This window comes from Pteropus medius, unplaced genomic scaffold (genome assembly GCF_902729225.1).
Source record: "Pteropus medius unplaced genomic scaffold, Ma_sr-lr_union100, whole genome shotgun sequence".
Lineage (NCBI taxonomy): Eukaryota > Metazoa > Chordata > Mammalia > Chiroptera > Pteropodidae > Pteropus > Pteropus medius.
In genome coordinates, this window is record NW_024355990.1 from 1,900,485 (window position 1) to 1,917,429 (window position 16,945).

Sequence of the window (16,945 nt, forward strand, 5' to 3'; positions counted from 1 at the left end):
AAGCACTGGAGACAGGAAGAACTCGATTTAGGGAGCATCGAAATCAGTTCTGGAGTTTGGAAGATGTGTACAAAATACAGAGAGTTCACGGAACAATACACTGTACCCGACACCGGCCGCCAAAGGGCGACGCTTCCAGCTGACCTTGTCACGGCGAATGCGCGGCATGCGACCTGCCGCTCCGGCCGTGCTTCAGCGTGCAGTTCTGCAGCGTCGGGCCGTCCGCGGGGTCATGCGGCCGTCACGGCCCGCATCTCTGGAGCCTCGTGGTCCCAGACGGACACTCGGTCCCCGTCGGACACTCACGTCCCATGCCTCTCCTTCCCGCGCCCTGCCCCGCCCCTGGCACCCACCCCTCCGCGTTCTGTCTGTGGATCTGAGCCCTGCGGGTGCCCCGCGTGAACGGAATCGGGGTATTTGTCCTTCCGGGTCTGGCCGGCCCCTGCGGCAGGCGTGGGAATTCTTCCCCTTAAGGCGGAATCGCGCTCCCTCGTCTGGAGGGACCACACTGGGCGCATCCGTTCCCACCGGTGATTTCCTCATACCGGCTCCAAGTCCTTTTCTCTTTCAAAGAGCTTGAGTTGAAGGCCATCTGTGGGTGTCCCCAGCCCAGCCCCCGCCCCGCGAGGCCGGCCCGTGCTCCGCCCTGGGCTCCGAGACCTGGGCACCCACCCCGGCGGGAAGGAGCCGACCCTGCACACCGCTTCGTGGGCACAGGCCACATCGTGTGCACAGCTCCGTCTGGTGGCCGTGCTCACGCGCCCCGCTGAGGGGACGCCTCGCTGGCTCACGTGTCTGCGGCTCATGCCTTTGATCGTTTCGTGTTCCGCGCGAGTCACGGTTGCTTCTCGCCAGCCTCTGGGTGCTGGCTTTCCCTCCGCATCTGGCCACCTCTTCATGTGATGGCCGTCTGCCCCGTGGGGACGCCACGCCTGTCTGGGGTGAGCCTGGAGGAGCTCTGTATCTACTCTGGGTTCTGACCGTTTTGTCTCTAGTTTATCCTTTTCAGAGAATGAGTCGTGTGTAAACTCAGGACACCCCTTCCCCGCCGAGCCGGCCCCATAGCGTGTTGGGACATCAGGCTGCACATCAGAATGACGAGGACACAGGATGGGCGGGGTGGGGTGGAGGATGGGAAGGAGGAAGGGACCCGGGAAGCACAGAGGGGCAGGAAGTTGAGGAAGGAAGGGGATTCGGGGTGAAAAGAGCAAAGAGGCAGCCTGCAGGTCGCGATGGAGGCGGGGCTCCTGTGGACTTGGTGGCACTCTGTGGGGGCAGTTTTGCCCCCAGGGGACACTTGCTATGTCTGGAGACATCTTTGCTTGTCCCACTGTAGGGTGGGGTACGCTAGCGGCAGCTAGTGGGTGGTCGCTGGTTAACACCCTAAAATGCACAGGACGGCCCCTCCACGAAGAATGAACGGGCCCCAAATGCCCGCCGCGCCTCGCGCCTCGGCTAAGAACCCAGCCTGCCCGTCGTGCGGCCTCGTGCTCGCGGGACCCGTCGGCAGGTGACGGGCGTCCGCTGCGAGCTGACAGGTGTGAGGCAGGGCGCAGTCCACAGGACGCCCGGCCAAGTGCACGCCCTTAGCCCATGCACCCTCTCCCTCCCTCCCCCAGGCAGGTGTGGAGAGCCCCGTGCCTGGACAGAAGCTCAAAGCTCGGAGGATGGGCACACTCCCCCCGCGATGTCTCTGGGCCGCCTCCTTCGCCGGGCCTCCTCCAAAGCCTCGGACCTCCTGACCCTCAGCCCGGGCGGTGGAGGCGGGCCCCCCTCCGTCCTGGACGGGGAGATCATCTACTCCAAGAACAATGTCTGCGTGCACCCTCCTGAGGGGCTGCAGGGGCTGGGGCAGCACCACCCAGGTGAGTTGGGGGTGGGTGGGGCGGGGGTCCCGGGCCTGAGGTGTGCTCTCTGGGTGCTGTAATTATTGAGCTCCAGCTTCGAAGGCTCCTGCCCCACTCCCCCACTTGACCGCGCCTTGACCCTGTGGACGCCTGACCAAGAGGACAACTCTGTTGCCCCGGGGGTTGGTGGGGGGAGGTTCTCGGCCCCGGGTCTGAGGTGTTACCTGTTCTGGGTACCAAATGGAGGGACCAGGGAGACCTCTGCGGTGCAGGCCTGTAGTGGGGGCAGGTGACAGAGAGAGGGACGGAGGCGTCTGGCTCTTCCTCATCCCAAAGCCACGTGGCCCGAGAGTGTGGAGATCCTTGGCGTCACCAGCTGTCACCCTTACGCACGACTGGCTGACGGGCCCTGGGCGTCCCCCTGTTTTGGACACGAAGCTGAGCTAAGGAGATTCTGGCTGGGGCTGGAGCCCCGAGGGATGTGGGGGGCCCTAGCTCCTGCCCGAGAGGCTTTTCGGAGCAGAGACCAGGAGCCCTGGGGACCCAGCATGACAGGCCCAGAATCAGGACACCCCAAAATGGCAGGTGCTGCAGTAGGAAATGCCACCATTCCCCCAAAATGAGTGTTCAGGAGCCCAGAGAGCCCGCCCGTTCCCCCGCTTTGGAGAGACTGCCCTCCGTCCTTGTCAGCAATCCGGTGGGTGGCATCGCGAGATGACCCCATCTTCCAACAAGCCGCATGAAAGAAAAGATGCTGAGGGCTGCAGCCGACCGGAAAAGGCCGGAGCCAGCCACTCACCTTGAACGTGGCCCTCCTGTGAGGCAGACTGAAGTCTGCAGCCTATGTCCCTCCTACTGGTGCTGAGCCCAGCACCTGGGCCGGCCCAGGCCGGGAGGCTGACTGCAGGCAGGCACGAAGGCTTTGGGGCCACCAGACAGTGGACAGGCGGGGCTCCCCGTGCTTGGAAAAGCACAGCCAGGCCACTGCTGGGGGCCCGGAGCCCCCGGATCTGCAGAGCTCGTGTGCCAGCGAGCGCACAGCTTCCCCCGCCCCACGCTCCACCGAGTCCGGGCGTGTCTGCCCAGCCGGGCCGTGTCAAGCCCACGGGTCGCTCTCCAGTGTGTGGCCACCACGAGAAACCAGTCAGCGGCCCTGCCTTGCGCCGCTGACCGCTGTCCCTCGCCCCCACAGGCTACCTGTGCTTGTACATGGAGAAGGATGAGCTGCTGGGGGCCACCCTCATCCTCGCGTGGGTCCCCAACTCTCGGATCCAGAGGCAAGACGAGGAGGCCCTGCGTTACATCACGCCCGAGAGCTCCCCGGTGCGGAAGGCACCCCGCCTGCGGGGCCGGCCCGCGCCCCCGGAGCCACGGCCCGCCCTGATCCCCAGGGATGAGGACATCCTGGCGGTGGCCCAGAGCCTCCGGGACGCTGTGCACGTCAGCCCTTCGCGCGAGGACGGGGAGAAGCTGGCCGGGGGCCCGGGGACGGGCGGCCCCCTCCCGGCCTCCCACTGCCCGCCGGCCCGCGGCGACTCGGGAAGCGCGTCCGCGGTCGGGCCGCAGGACGGGGCGGGCGAGGAGGAAGGCTCCCTGGCCCTGTCCGCCGAGGGCGTGAGCGGGGACAGCTCCTTCGACTCCGACTCCGACGCCTTCTCCTCACCCTTCTGCCTGTCGCCCGTCAGCGCCGCGCTGGCCGAGGGCAGCTCCGTGTTCCCGGAGAGCGAGAGCGGGTGAGTCCCCGACCCCCGTCCGGGCGCGTGGGGAGCAGCGCGCGTGCCGCCGGCTCTGCTCGCGGAGCCCCGAGGGCGCCCCGCGTCCTGTCCCGCTGCCGCCGCGGGCGCCGGCTCCCCCCACTCCAGGGCCGTTCCGCCGCGTCCCACCCCGCTACACTACCGAGGGGTCGGCGCCCGCTGCAGGCCCGATGGCGGGCGGTTGTCACAGCCACCACGCGGCATCCTTAGGGGGCGTCAGGGCCCCGGAGAGGAGGTTGGGCACAAGGCTCGTGAACAGCGGGCTCCCGCCAGCCCGGAGCGGCCACCACCACTGGCTTCTGTGCCCCTCCCTGAGCTCTCCTGTGGTCCTCACTCCCGCTAGGTTTCTGGGCGGACGGTGGTGACAGTGGAGGTGGCAGTGGCAGTAAGCACCGAGGTTAGGCAGCCGGCCTGGCCTGTGCGGCGTTCGGGTGGTTCGAGCGTCGTGTGGGCGCCAAGCACGTGCCATGGTCACTTCCTTTGATGCTCACAAGCTCCCCGGGCCCTGCGAGGGTGCTCTGCTATCGCTCCGGTGCATAGAGGGAGAAAGCCAGGCTCACAGGGGTTCAGGGACTTGCCAGAGGTCACCAGCCGGCACACGAGCCGAGCCGGGTGCCACCCCGGCCGGGTCTCCGCCAGGCCTGGAGCGTGCCGGGTCACTCGGCCCCCGTGTGAGCTCGGGGGCAGAGGAGCGGGGCGTAGGGGTGTGGAGCGCTTTGCCGGCCTCAGCGGAAAAGAATTTGAGACGATCCTTTCTGCTTCGTCCCCTCCATGAGACGAGGTGCGTTCAAGCCCGAGGTGGGCGGATAACCTTGGTTTCGAGTCCTGGGGTCCACACAGAGGAGCAGCCAGTGCTGAGCCAGGGCCCCAGGTGCTGGATGAGGTTCCTGAGCTCGTGGTGCTTCTGACCAGAGAGCCAGGCAGGGAATGAACCCAGCTCCAACCCCCCAACACATACACCCCGCACCCCCACCCCGGGTCCTGCGGGCACGGCTTAGAGCTCCCCCTGGTGGTGCCACGTCGGCAGTGCAGTGATGCCTGCCGTGTCTGGCACGCCCCGGGCGAGGCAGAGGGACAGGTCTCCCAGCTCGTCTTCACTCTGCCCTAGAGAGGTGACCGGCCCGGCCTCCAGCCCGAGGCTGCCCCTCTTAGCGGCAGAGCCAGAGTCAGGGCCCAGCCCGTCCTGCTCCGGTCAGCGGCCTGATTGCTTAAGGAGCTGGGATTCGGGTCTGGGGGGCCTGGTTGGCGTGGGCCCCCGACCCCCACCTTCTTGGAGCCCGTTTCTTCATTTGTAAGATGGGGGGTGGTAATGCTTGTTTCATGCGGTCACCCTGAAAATTCACCTGTCTTCCTTGGTGGTCTGCACCCCGGCTGCCTGTGAGAACCCCTAGTTCATGCAGTCCAGACGCCCGGGAAAGCCCCATGCTTCGAGAGCAGTGGGTCTCACCTGGGGCCGATTCTGCCCCCAGGGGATGTGTGGCAACGTCAGGAGACATGTTCGTCATGATCGGGGTGCTACTGGCATCTGGCGGGTAGAGACCAGGGGTGCTGCTCAGCGCCCTGCAATGCACAGGACAGCAGTACGGGGCTGAGGCCTCCTAGAGCTTCTGACCGCCTCAGACAGACATGGGGCCCTAGAGGAAGGAAATCGTTTTGTTTTTTTAAACTGAAGTGAGATGCACATGACAGAAATTTGCTAACAGAACCATTTCGAATCGTTCAATTCCGTGGCAGTCAGTGCGTTCCCATTACAGTGCAGCCGGCACCTCTATCTAGTTCTGTAACGTTTCCATCACCCCAGAAGCCCCGTGCATTGCCGGTCACTCCCCGTCCCCCTCCTCCAGCGCCCCCCACCCTCCGCGACTGTCAACATCCTCCCCAGCCCCCTGACAACCCCCTGCTTTCTGTCTGTAGATTTGCCTGTTCTGGACGTTTCTTTATCAATGGGGTCATACACGTGTGGCCTCTTGTGTTCAGCTTCTTTCACTCAGGATAATGTCCTCGAGGTCCATCCACGTCACCTAGCGTGTGTCAGGACTTCCCGCCTTTCTATGGCTGGCTGGTCTTCCAGGCGATTGTCCCACTGCTGAACTGGAGAGCTCCACTCAGAACTGCGTGCGGACTCCTGGGCTGACGCTGGGCGGTGTCTGTCAGGCACGGGGCTCGGCGGCCCCGTGTGAGCGAGGCCTCCCTGGGCTAAAGCTTCGGGAACGGTGCCTGTGCCTTCTGGGTCCCTGCCCTCCTGGTCTAGTTTAGGGGTCATCCGTCCGCTCAGAGCTACGATTCCTAGGTGATCCCTCCTTTGCCACAGGCCCTAGCAATTCCGTGTGGCTGCTCCTCTGGCCAGTTTGTGACACCGGATCCCCACCGCTGTTCGTGGCAGGTTGCTGGGAGCTTAAGGGAAGTTCAGATTTGGATTCCGAAAGAGGGCAGGCGTGGGGCCCAGAACTTGCATTTTTTAGACGGTGACTCTGCCCGAGCCAGGTTTGGGCACTGGGCCCATTCGCTTGCTCCCTCTTGCTGAGTGTGGGGTTCCTGTGTCCCCCACTACGTTGGGGACCCTGGAAGCAAAGCTGGAACCCCTCTACTCCCTCCCACCTGCACAGCGCCCGCGGGCGAGGGACTGGGACCCCCAGACTGCGTGGAAGGCTCTGGACGGCAGCAGAGCAGGCTTTCCCGCGGTCGTGAGAATGCCCAGGGTGGATTTGAAAAGTCTTGATGCCCAGGCCACACCCAGACCAATGGCTCCAGGACCGCTGCGGGTGGGGCCAGGGCGTGGGCAGTGTTTGAGCCCCCCGGGGGTTCCCAGTGTGCAGATGGGGTGGACGAACCCGTGAGGGGACCAGAGGGAGAGAGGCATGGCCTCCGCTCCTCGGGCAGAGAGGGGTCTGGGCTGGCGACCCGGAGCACAGGATCTGGCTGGACGGGACACCCCTCAGGGGGCTGGGCTTGGAGGACGTGCATGGGCCCCTAGCTGCTGCTAGAGCAAAGGCTCCTGTTTAACTGGGAATTGGGTCCCCAGGAGGGGACAAGGCAGGCTGGCTCACGGGTTCCCTCTGGTGGCAGAACCAAAGAACTACACATGGAGGCTGAGTGTGTGTGGCTGGGGATGGGAGAGGAGGAACAGCCTCCCCATTCTGAGAGACCCCCAAATATTTTGTTATATGGTAGGTAGTTCACAGAAGGGGTGAGTGGTTAAAAATGGCAGTGTCCATCTGTGTGCCACCTGTGGGCATAACCGGGCAGGGCCTGGTCCCTCGGTGGTGAGGCCACCTGCCATAACCTCCCCAGCCCCCAGCACAGTGATGGCCAAAAATCCTTAAACAAATGAGCGTTCGAGGCCCGGTGGGGACTGACCCTCTCCCCGCTGAGGTCTGAGTTCTCCGAGCAGGGCGAGCTGTGGCTCCTGGTTCCACCTTCTGTGGTCAGGCATCAAGGCTTCAGACTGGGGCAAAGGTCAGCGAGACCACCAGGCAGAGCAGCGGCCAGCCCGCCACTCGCTTCTGTCCTGAAAGGCACCTGGTCCAGTCTCAAGGGCCAGGTGAGCGAGAGCGACCTGTGACAGGACCCCACCCCGTGTGCACCGCCGTGTGCCTGTCAGCCGGCCCCACCCACCCATGGGAAGAGCACCGGTGACATATGAAGAACCGACACATAGCTCCTACCCCCCAAATCAAAGTGTCCCTTCCGGAACGCGTCCTAAGAAATGATCTCGACGACAGAAATCAAACACGTCTGCATGAAGATGTCCATCACGGTGTGTTTTATAATGGAGGAAAAAGAGCGGAAAACCTAAACGTCCAACCGCAGGAGAGATAAATCGATGACGTTTTATCTGCAAGGTCAAGGTTTTAGCCGGGGTCCGTGAGCCGCCCGAAATCTCATGCCACTTTCTGCATGCGTGCTCATGGGGGTGCATCTTTCTGAGGAGGGGGGCACCATCCGACTTCCCAAGGGGTCTGTGCCCCGCCAAAGGTTCAGAGCCTCAGTGCTGCGGATGGGAGTGTGCAGTGCTTGTCGAGACCGTGGTGACGGGGACATTCCCGGTGTGGCAAACGCAGAGCAGGTCGCGAATCACGTGCACGTCGATTAAAATCTACGTGAGGGCCTGACGCGCGGACCAGGCGCTCAGGGCAGTGCTGCCCGGCTCGGCTCTCTGCCAAGACAGAGGTGTCCCACCCAGTGCCACTGGCTTCGTGTGGCTCGGGAGCACTTGAGATGTGGCTCCTGAGATGGAGACACCGAATTTTTAATTTTACACACTATCGTTTAGTACAAATGAAAGTAGCACTGGGCAGCTTGGGTTGGGGGAAGATGTATCAGTTTCTTTGGACATTATGATTATGACTAATTTTTTTCTTTTCTTAATTTTCAAAAATGCTATATTGTGGTCGTATTAACCTTATGACCAAAACGAGGTTTTAAAATAGATAGCCAGTTAATCCCCTGGGGGAGCAGAGGGCAGGCTGCGACCCTCCCCTGACACCCCCTCCCCTGACACCTGCAAACTTATTAATGAAAAAGCCCCCTGGGGCTATGTGGGGCCTTCCAAGGAATCTGCTGCTAACGACCTGCCACCCTCAGTCCCCAGAGCTTGTCAGTGGTGCCCTCCACCCCCAGGGTAAGTGCGAGCTCCACATCCTCGCTTCCATAGGACCCTCCGGTCATTTTTGGCGTGCTGTCTCGGGGGCAGCCGTCCCCAGTCAGGCTGGCACGTGGCGTTACAGAGTAGGTGAGGTGGCCAGCTTCACTGGTGCGGTGGTCCAGCCAGACCAGACACGGGGCCAGCAGGGCCAGGTCCGGCCACAGGGGCACACAGCCCGCCTGCCCATGGGGTCTGGCCCAGACGCCCACCTGCCTCTCCAGGCTTCCCTCGCGCTCTGCTCCCAGGCGCACTGTTCCCCAGCCTCGCTGCCCCCGACGCTGGAATGCTCTCCCCTCTACGGCCGAAGCCCCAGCCAGCCTGCAGGGGGCTCGCCGTGACGCCCACTCATACCCGAGTTTCCCTCTGCGGGCTCCTGTGGCTCCCTGTGCATCTCACTCAGTCGTGTTTAAAACACGCTTGTTTGTGACACTGACCAGACCTCCTGGAACAGGACCGGCCAGTAGAATTCTGCGGTGGTGGGTCCCCGTCCACTGTGGTAGCCTAGACACACATGGCCATCAAGCCCTGGAAATGTGCCTGTCGCCACTGAACAGCTGGAGTTTTAATTTTATCCCTCTTTAATGAATTTAAATGTTATTGGCCGCGTGTGGGCGGGGCTTCCTTGTGGACAGCGAAGGCCCAGCTGGAGCAGCCTGGTGAGGATGGCAGGTGCGGCCGCCCTCCCCAAAAGAGAGGAAAGACAAGAACCAGGGACAGGTGCCCCTCCCCCACCCCCAGGTAGCTGGCTTCACAGGACGCGGCAGGAGGGTTCAGGTTGCCGTGAAGCCACAGGCAGACGCCTGTGCGGAGGGACACTTGCTGCCGTGGGGCCCCTCCCGGCTCCAGGCGTCCCAGCCCGCAGGGCATGTGAGGCTGATATAAATGGAATCTTAAGTGCTTTTTGCCTGTAGAGGAAAAGGCTCTATGACACCAGGGTATCAGCCATAGAGGCTGAATTATTAATACTTTGTCATCCTCCCTGGCGAAACAGCCCTCTCCTCCCCGCATGGGGACAGAAACGAGGCGTTCTGGGGAGCATCCCAGGTCCACGGGCCAGGTCTGAGCATCCGAGGGCGTCATCGCCGGGGAGCTGCCACGAGGGGCCCGGGGGGTCGGCAGCATGGCCCGCAGCCTGCCGAGGGCAGTGGCCGTGTGATAGCACCAGATTCTTGGTCGCTCCCGGTGGTCTTCACAAATAGCCTCGCTGTTCCTCTTCTGTCCACCCACATGCGGGCAGCGGCGCTGGGAAGAGAAGAGAAATTCCCCCCGAAAGGGGAGAGGAGCTGAAGCCCGCAGCAGTGGGACTGGGGATGACCCCCCATCCTCGGTCACCCAGGAGAGGAGGGTGACCGTCGGGGTGACCAGTCGTGAGCGGGAGCAGGCCCATGGGGTCTGTTGAGACAGCAGGTGGAGTGGCCAGGAATTGAGGGGGGGTGATGGGGAGCTCGGGAGGTGTCCCCCGCCCCTCGAGATTTCAGGACGAGGCCTTGGTGCTCAAGCTCAGAGCTCGGCGGAGCGCCGGCCTCGGCGAACACTGCCCTCACCCCTCCTGGGCCCCCCGAAGCGTCCTGGCAGCCGGGAAGCCAGCAGCTTCCACAGATCTGTTGTTTGGGTTTGTTTGTGCTTCCGTAACCGGAGCTGACACTCATTTCTCTAAAACATCACATCTCCGACGCACCGCAATCTGCTCTGCGTGCCGTGAAGACTCGTTCCGTCGTATGTTTCTGTAGCGCTCGGTGGGCTCCGGGCCACAACTTCCCCTCCCCTCCACGCCGCCCCCCAAGTCAAGGTGGCTCTCACCAGCTGCTCCCCGCACGCCGTGCCTGCAGGGAGGCTGAGACCAGGAGTCCGAAGGCAGCCACTCCAGGGGCAGTGGCAGATCCGAGCCCTGCCACGCAGGCTGGGGACAGCCTGGGAGCCTCATGCCGCTGCCAGGGAGCCAGGCGGTGCCCAGGCCGAGGCCAGCCTTTGCTGTCAGTGCTGGGAGCTCATTAGCAGGTGGCGGCCGCCACTGGCTCCAGGGGCTTGGAGGGGCTGCCAGGCTGAGTCTCGACAGTGCCCGGTCCTCTGGCGGCTGTTCGGTTCACACTCGCGCTGTCTAGGGAGGGGCAGGAAGGCCCCGTGGCTCCTGCAGGGCTGGGAGCCTGGCGAGCAGCCAGGTGGGAATCTGAGCCCCACCCGTGGTCCCTCGGGCATGATCCTGGCAACGTGTTTAACCTCCCTGCGCCTTGGTTTCCTCAGCTGTGAAATGGGGCCGTTGTGAGGATGAAGTGAATAGACTCTATTCGAGACTGGAATGGTGGCCGCAGGTCATTTCACGTTTGTCCAAACCCATAGAACAACACAGAGGGACTCTTAATATAAATATGGACCTCAGCTGCTAGGAATAACGGTCGACCCTGGCTCATCGGTCATAACGACGTGCTGTTCTAATGCGTGGCGTTAACGCTACAAGAAATCGCGCGTGCAGGGCTTAGCTAGGAACCGTTCCTTCTGCTCAGCCTTCCTGTAAACCTAAAACTTCTCTAAAAACTTCTCTAAAAGGCCGAAAAAAACCGCATTCTCGACAGACAGTAGCCCGGATTGTGTTGGCTCCAGTTCTAAACCAGCCCGGCCCCTAGAAGTGTCACGTGAACCGCGTACGCGATAATAAGTTTTCTAGTCGTCACGTCTTTAAAAACTTCATTTCTAAATAACTATAGAGTCACAGGAAGTTGCCGGGAACACACAGGGCGGTCCCGTGTACCCTTCACCCGGCACTCCCCCCCAACACACACACACGCTGGCAACATCCTGCGTGAAACCCCAAGACAGAGTCCAGCCAGAACCCCGGGTCTCACTGGTGACATGAGCGTCGATCTGCCTGCACCGTCGGCCCTCGAGGGACCGGCGAGTGGGCCAACAATATGTGAAAAATAGAAATGGTTACGTTGTTGCTGACGTGTCCGTAGGTCGTAGGTCGTGGACGGTGGCACCACCGTCTCTCGTGACATTGTCCCCTGAACGGTACGGTGTGGCCACAGTTTTCACAGCACGTACGTCGTCACAGGTATATAAAGGTAGCCTGGAGGTGATTTGCAGTACATTTTCTAGAAGGGCCCTGAGCAGCGATGTCTTTGGGTATCTGCGAGGGTCCTGGAACCAGTCTCCTGCAGAGACCGAGGGACAACTGTACGTGTGTGTCGAGTCCGACACAGCTGTGTCACATGCGTAGTTTTGTGTAACCGTCGCCACAGTCAAGATAAAGACGGTCCCATCGCCACATGGCTCCCGCCCGTCACCACCGACAGTCACGTCTGACTCCTGGCCCCCGCCGCTAACCCCTGGCCCCCGCTGCTCTAATCTCCGTCTCTGTGAGAATGTTATAGAAATGGCATCACACGCCGTGCGACCTTTGAGCTCGGCTCTTTTTCATCCGGCGTAATTCCCTCGCGCTTCGTCCAGCGGTTGTACGTGGCAGTGGCTCATTCCCTTTTGTCGCCGTGTGGTGTCCCACGCTGTGCATATGCTGGCGTGTTTAACCGTCTGCCCATCCGAGGGCGTCTGACAGGTCGTTTGCAGCTCAGGGCATTTACGAATAAAGCTGCTAGGAACATCTCTGTCCTGGTTCTTGTCCGAATGTAGTTTTCATTTCTCTGGGATAAATTCCCAGGAGGGAGACGGCTGGGTCCCGTGCGTGGTGCCTGCATGTCGAGTTTTAAAAGGAATTGCCAAACCGCCTTCCGGGGTAGCTGTGCCACCTTACAGTGCCACCAGCACTGCATGAGTGAGCCTCTCTCTCTGCATCTTCACCAGCGTTTGGCGTGGGCGCTCTGTGTTTATTTTGGCCATTCTGATATATATGAAGTGACACTTCATTGTGGTTTTGAGTTGCATTTCCCTGATTTCTGGAGTGGCATTAAGCATCTTTTTCCTGTTTTTATTTATCACCCATGTGCCCTCTCGGGTGAAATGTCTCTTCATGGGGTTGTTGTTGTGATTTTTTGTTTTGTTTCTTGTTTTTGTTTTTTTTTTTTTGGCCTATATTCTAATTGAGTTTTTCTTTTCTACCGTTGCATTTTTCCTATGTTCCTGACGCTCATTTTTTGTCGGATACACGATTGGCAGGTATTTCTCCCAGTCTGTAATCTTTCCATCCTCCAAACAGGATCTTTCACAAAGCAAAAGATTTTAATTTCGACGATGTCCAATTTATCAGTTCTGCCTCTTATAGATCTTGCTTTTGGCGTTAAGTCTAAGAACTCCTAGCTTCATCCTGAATCCCAAACATGATCTCCTACGTTATTTTTCTAAAAGTTTGCTCGTTTTACATTTTACGCGTAAGTCCATCGTGAGTTAATTTTGGCGTAAGGAGTGAGGTTGAGGTCAAGGTTCACCTTTTTGCCTGTGGCTATCCAGTTGCCCCAGCGTCCTCTGTTGAGAAATCTGTCCCTCGGTTAAATTACTTTTGCACCTTTGCCAAAAATCAGTCGAGCCTATTTGTGTGAGACTAGTAGCCACATTTTTAAAATTGGAAAGAGAGATATGTAAAGTTAATTTTAATACTTCCCCGTGAACCTAAGAGTATTACCATTTCAACACGCAATCGGTCTAAGGAGTTGTTGGCGGGAGATGTCTTGCATTCTGTCTTTGAACTAAGTCTTGGGGATCCCGTGTGTGCTCGACCCCTGGAACCTGCCACATGTCAAGCGCTTGCTGCCACATGTGACCCGAGGCCCTGCATGGCTCAGCTCGGGTCTGTGCGGCTCGGCGTCCGGCCGCTGCGTTTTTCGAACCTTCTCTGGTTGGCCCATTCTCCTGCTCTCCGCTCTTCCTTGGCCCTGGACGTTTGCGAACTTCTAGGAGAAGATCGGGAGAGGGTTCTGTTGCCCTGACCCCTTCCGGCCTCTGAGCAGGGACTCCGGAAGTCACCGGCCAAGGGCGACAAGGAAGCCAGATTCCAAAGAGATGCCTGGCGGGTCTTCTTGAAATCATGCCGTTGGCGGCTGCCGTCCAAAGGCCCGACGGCCCTGCCAAGCCGCCTCTGTCTCATGCTCGGGGAGCAGGTCAGCGGCCGCTCTCCTGAGCCTGGAGGAAGGAGGTCCGGCCTCCAGCAGGGGCGGTGCTCCCTGGGGATTGGTGCTCCCGCCGCAGGAGGGGGGTCGCATATTCCTGCCAGGAAAACGAAACTCGCCAGTTTTTTCCACTCGGCTCACCAACCATGACGGTCCCCTGGGGGTGCTTGACGCAACCCTCGGTGACTCTTGCACGGGGGCTGTGGGGATGCTCTGGGGAGCCGTGCTGCTCCAGCGGCCGGAGCCCTGGGGAGCAGGAAGCTAGAGCCCCACGGGGCCCTGCTCGTGCATCAACCGCCCTGGCGGAGGCTCTGTGGGGCCCGAGGCCCACGTGATCTTCCGGGAGCGCTGGGCGTGAGGTCACGGGGGCGGCGACGCGGCAGCACCTCCCAGGTGAGGCGGAAGCTCACGCTCTGCCTTCGGGGACCAGCGCCTGGCTGTTGCAACCTAACCCAATACCTGATGAAATCTGCCCTGAATGTGAGGGGCAGAGGGTGGCAAATGGCCTCTGTCCTCGATCTACCGTTCAGCGCCCGCTTCCGTCTGGACAGCAGTTCCCGGCAGCGTGAGCGGAACGGGCATTTCCACCGCGTTTTCGTTCGGTTCGACCCGTGTTCTCTCAACACTTGTCGCGGACGGGGACAGAGGGCTCCTGGCTGCCCCTCCGCCTACCTTCAGAGCGGCTTCCTTGCTTTAGGGAATCTGTTCTGGGGACCTGAAAATGTGGGTTCCCCAACGATCCGAGCAGCTGGAGGCCCCGCCACATGCCTTTCCCAACCGGTCAGAAGCTGCGGGGCGGGCTCTGGTGCCAAGGGGAGGCGCAGCGCAAGCCCCGGCCCTCTCAGCCGCGGGCGGTGGCTCAGATGTCCCCGAGTGCGGTGACCTTGTTGCCGAGACCCTGGCCCCATGCCAGCTCTGCGCCCCCATCGCCCCGTCTCTCCTCTGTGCGATGGCACGGGGACCACGAGCGCCCGGAAGGCTGGCGTGGCGGCGGCCCCCGCGCATGCGCCAGGGCCTGAGGACCACGGCCAGGCGCCAGCCCTCACGTCTCACCCTCGAGTCCCCCGGAGAGGGGATGCTGAGGCCGGCTCGAGGCCTTCGACGGGCAAACCCCGCTGCTGTTACGTTTGTCTGATGGCTTCCAAAGCGGGGTGCACAACCTCTAGAGAAGGGGGGGCCTTTCCCTGGAGCTCTGGGGCCAGAAAGGGCCGTAAGAGAAAGGTGCCCGCCGCAGCTGGGGTGGCGTGGGGTGTTCTGGAAGGAGCAGTCGTGCATGTCGGATGAGTCCTGGGGAAAGGGGACCCACACACACTGGGGCGAGGGGACGGGACCCGTGACACGGCCGGGGGCAGGCGATGGGCGTGGCCTCTCGCAGGGCCGTGGGGCTGGCGTCCAGGGCTGGGCCCTGTGCTCGGCGAAGGCATCAGGATCTGTCGGCTTCTGTAAATATTTAAACACTGGGAGGATTATTTTTGGTGGCTACGGTCTCTCTCCGGGCCTGGCGGGCTGCCGGGCAGGGTGTCGAGTGACAGCAGGCTCACCGCACACCCCCACTGCGCCCGCGGGTTCAGGGTTCCCAGCTGCAACGGCCACGGCTTCATCGGGTTCAGGGTTCCCCCTTTGGGGACAGCATGGGCAGACAGAGGCTTTGTGGCTGTCACCTCCGGGGTAAGACCAACGTGACAAACATGGGCCTCGAGTCTCAGTGGTCCCCCCGACAGCGGTTGAAAGTGACAGCTCCTCGAGCTTCCAAACCGCAGGCAAGGAAGCGTAGGGCCAGAGCTGGCCGGCTCCCCAGGGAGGTCTCCACGCCCCGGCGGCCCCACCTGGGGTGAAAGGATGCTTTGTGCTCCCGTGGCTCGGGGGAGCCCGTCCAGAGGCGCCCGCCTGTGCCCACCCGCTGGGTGGACGTGTGGAGGCGCCCACGTCCCGGGCAGGCGTGGCCCCTCTGCCGGCCGGGCGTGGACACGGGGCGCCGAGCCCTCCAGGGCCCTGCGCTTTGCAGAGTGACAGCCCGTTTCCTCCGGCCCCAGAGCCGGGTGTGCTGGGCCTCATGGCCCTGCCACTTCCCCGATGAAGGCTGCGGCTGCTGTCACCACCCTTCCGTCTCCGTTTTCCCGGAGGTGGCACTTCCTGTGGAGGGATCTCCATGTGCCCAGCAGATGGCAGGCTTCCCCTAGATCAGCCAGGGGTGTCCACTGCCCGCAGCACCTGCCCAGAGTGCCTCCCGCCACCCCTGAGTGTCCCCACCTCCACGGCTAAGGGCCAAAGGACAAGCCCGAGAAGGAAGCTCCACCTGACCTCGGTTGCCCACCCGCCCTCCCCGCCTTCGCTGCCTCTGCCCACGCTGGGTTACTTATCCAAGTGAGGAGGTGACTGGCCACGAGCTGGCCAGCTCCTAAAGCGGGCCGGCTATGCAGGCTGGCCAGGCGGGTGCTGTTGGGGACGCACGCCGAGACCCCAGCCAGGCTCCCTGGGTCACTCCTTCCCGATGTCCTGTCCCTGCGTTCGGGCGTCTGACGGGAAGGGAGTTGCGGGCATGATGACCCCCACCCTACCTTGTGCCAACCACGGCCTCTCCAGAGACCAGATGGGTCCCAGACAGACTCGGCCTCGGCCCCAGAGCAGAGGACGGGGACAGGGACCCGCCGGACGCGGCCGGGTGCAGGGACACAGTCTCCTCACGCCCTCTGTGTGGACACCCCGAGCCTCGTCTGGAATGTACTTTGCTGAACCCCTGGCTTTTAGAACATTATTTATTATCATTATTATTAAGTAGATGGTGTGTGGTCGATACAGACGCGTTCAAGGTGAAGCGGAGGCACCCAGAGGAGCTGAGAGCAGGGGCTCGAGCAGGCGTCGCATGGCTCACGGTCGCCAAAGGCGGAGGCGGCCCTCGTGTCCGGATGGACGACGGACAGACAGAAGGGAATCTCGCTCAGCCGTGGAAGGGCTGGAAATCCTGATGCACCGCGCTCGGACCCTGAGGACGTCGCACTCGGAGAGTTGAGCCAGCCACAAAGGACACAGACGACGTGATCCCGCTTCTGCGGGGTGTCAGAGCCGTGTTCGAGGAGACAAATAGGAGGGGGGCGGGCGCCGGAGGCTGCAGGAGGGGGAGTCGGGGTCACCGTTGACTAAGCGGAGTTTTAGTTTCGCCGGATGGAAAAGTTCAAGAGACGGAAGGTCACGACGCGAATGTGCTTAACGCCACCAAACCGTACTTTTAAAAAGGGCGAAAATGGTGAAGTTTATGTCCCGTGTATTTGTCACAACAGAAAAAGAGGGAGAGGAGGAACGTGAAGTCGAGGTCACCAGGGTCACCGGGAATATGAGAAACGGCCTTGGGTGGACATCGTCCCAGCCTTTGAGAGCTGGCTTCCTCGGCCCGGCGTCAGTAAGTCTGTGTACTTTTTCCCCGCTCCAACAGCTGGACTTGACCTTCAGGCACTGGGGAGGCACAGCGAGGCAGTCAGGCCCTACTGGCTGTGGCCACTCACCTCGGTCCAGGCTGGGAGGAAAGGCTCACACGGCCAGCTGTAGTTCTGTGGCCGGGGGCTGACCGTGGGCTGGCCTCTCACCACCCAGTGTCCTCTTGCTGGCCAGGGGCCCGAGACGGGTGGCCTCACGCCTCCCTGTAAGATA

General features: G+C 61.7%; 1 protein-coding gene across 2 annotated transcripts in view; it reads left to right on the top strand.

The window, feature by feature from the left end:
• Positions 1 to 16,945, top strand: part of TBC1D16 (TBC1 domain family member 16) — a 52,952-nt gene that overhangs the window by 2,229 nt on the left and 33,778 nt on the right. For both annotated transcript variants that reach the window (XR_005652158.1, XM_039859763.1), the window contains exons 2-3: positions 1,620 to 1,865; positions 3,040 to 3,580. Coding sequence is in view for 1 of the 2 variants with exons in the window: in XM_039859763.1 (XP_039715697.1) it covers positions 1,688 to 1,865; positions 3,040 to 3,580 (719 nt within the window). In the remaining variant the exon portion in view is untranslated. The remainder of the gene's footprint in view (positions 1 to 1,619; positions 1,866 to 3,039; positions 3,581 to 16,945) is intronic.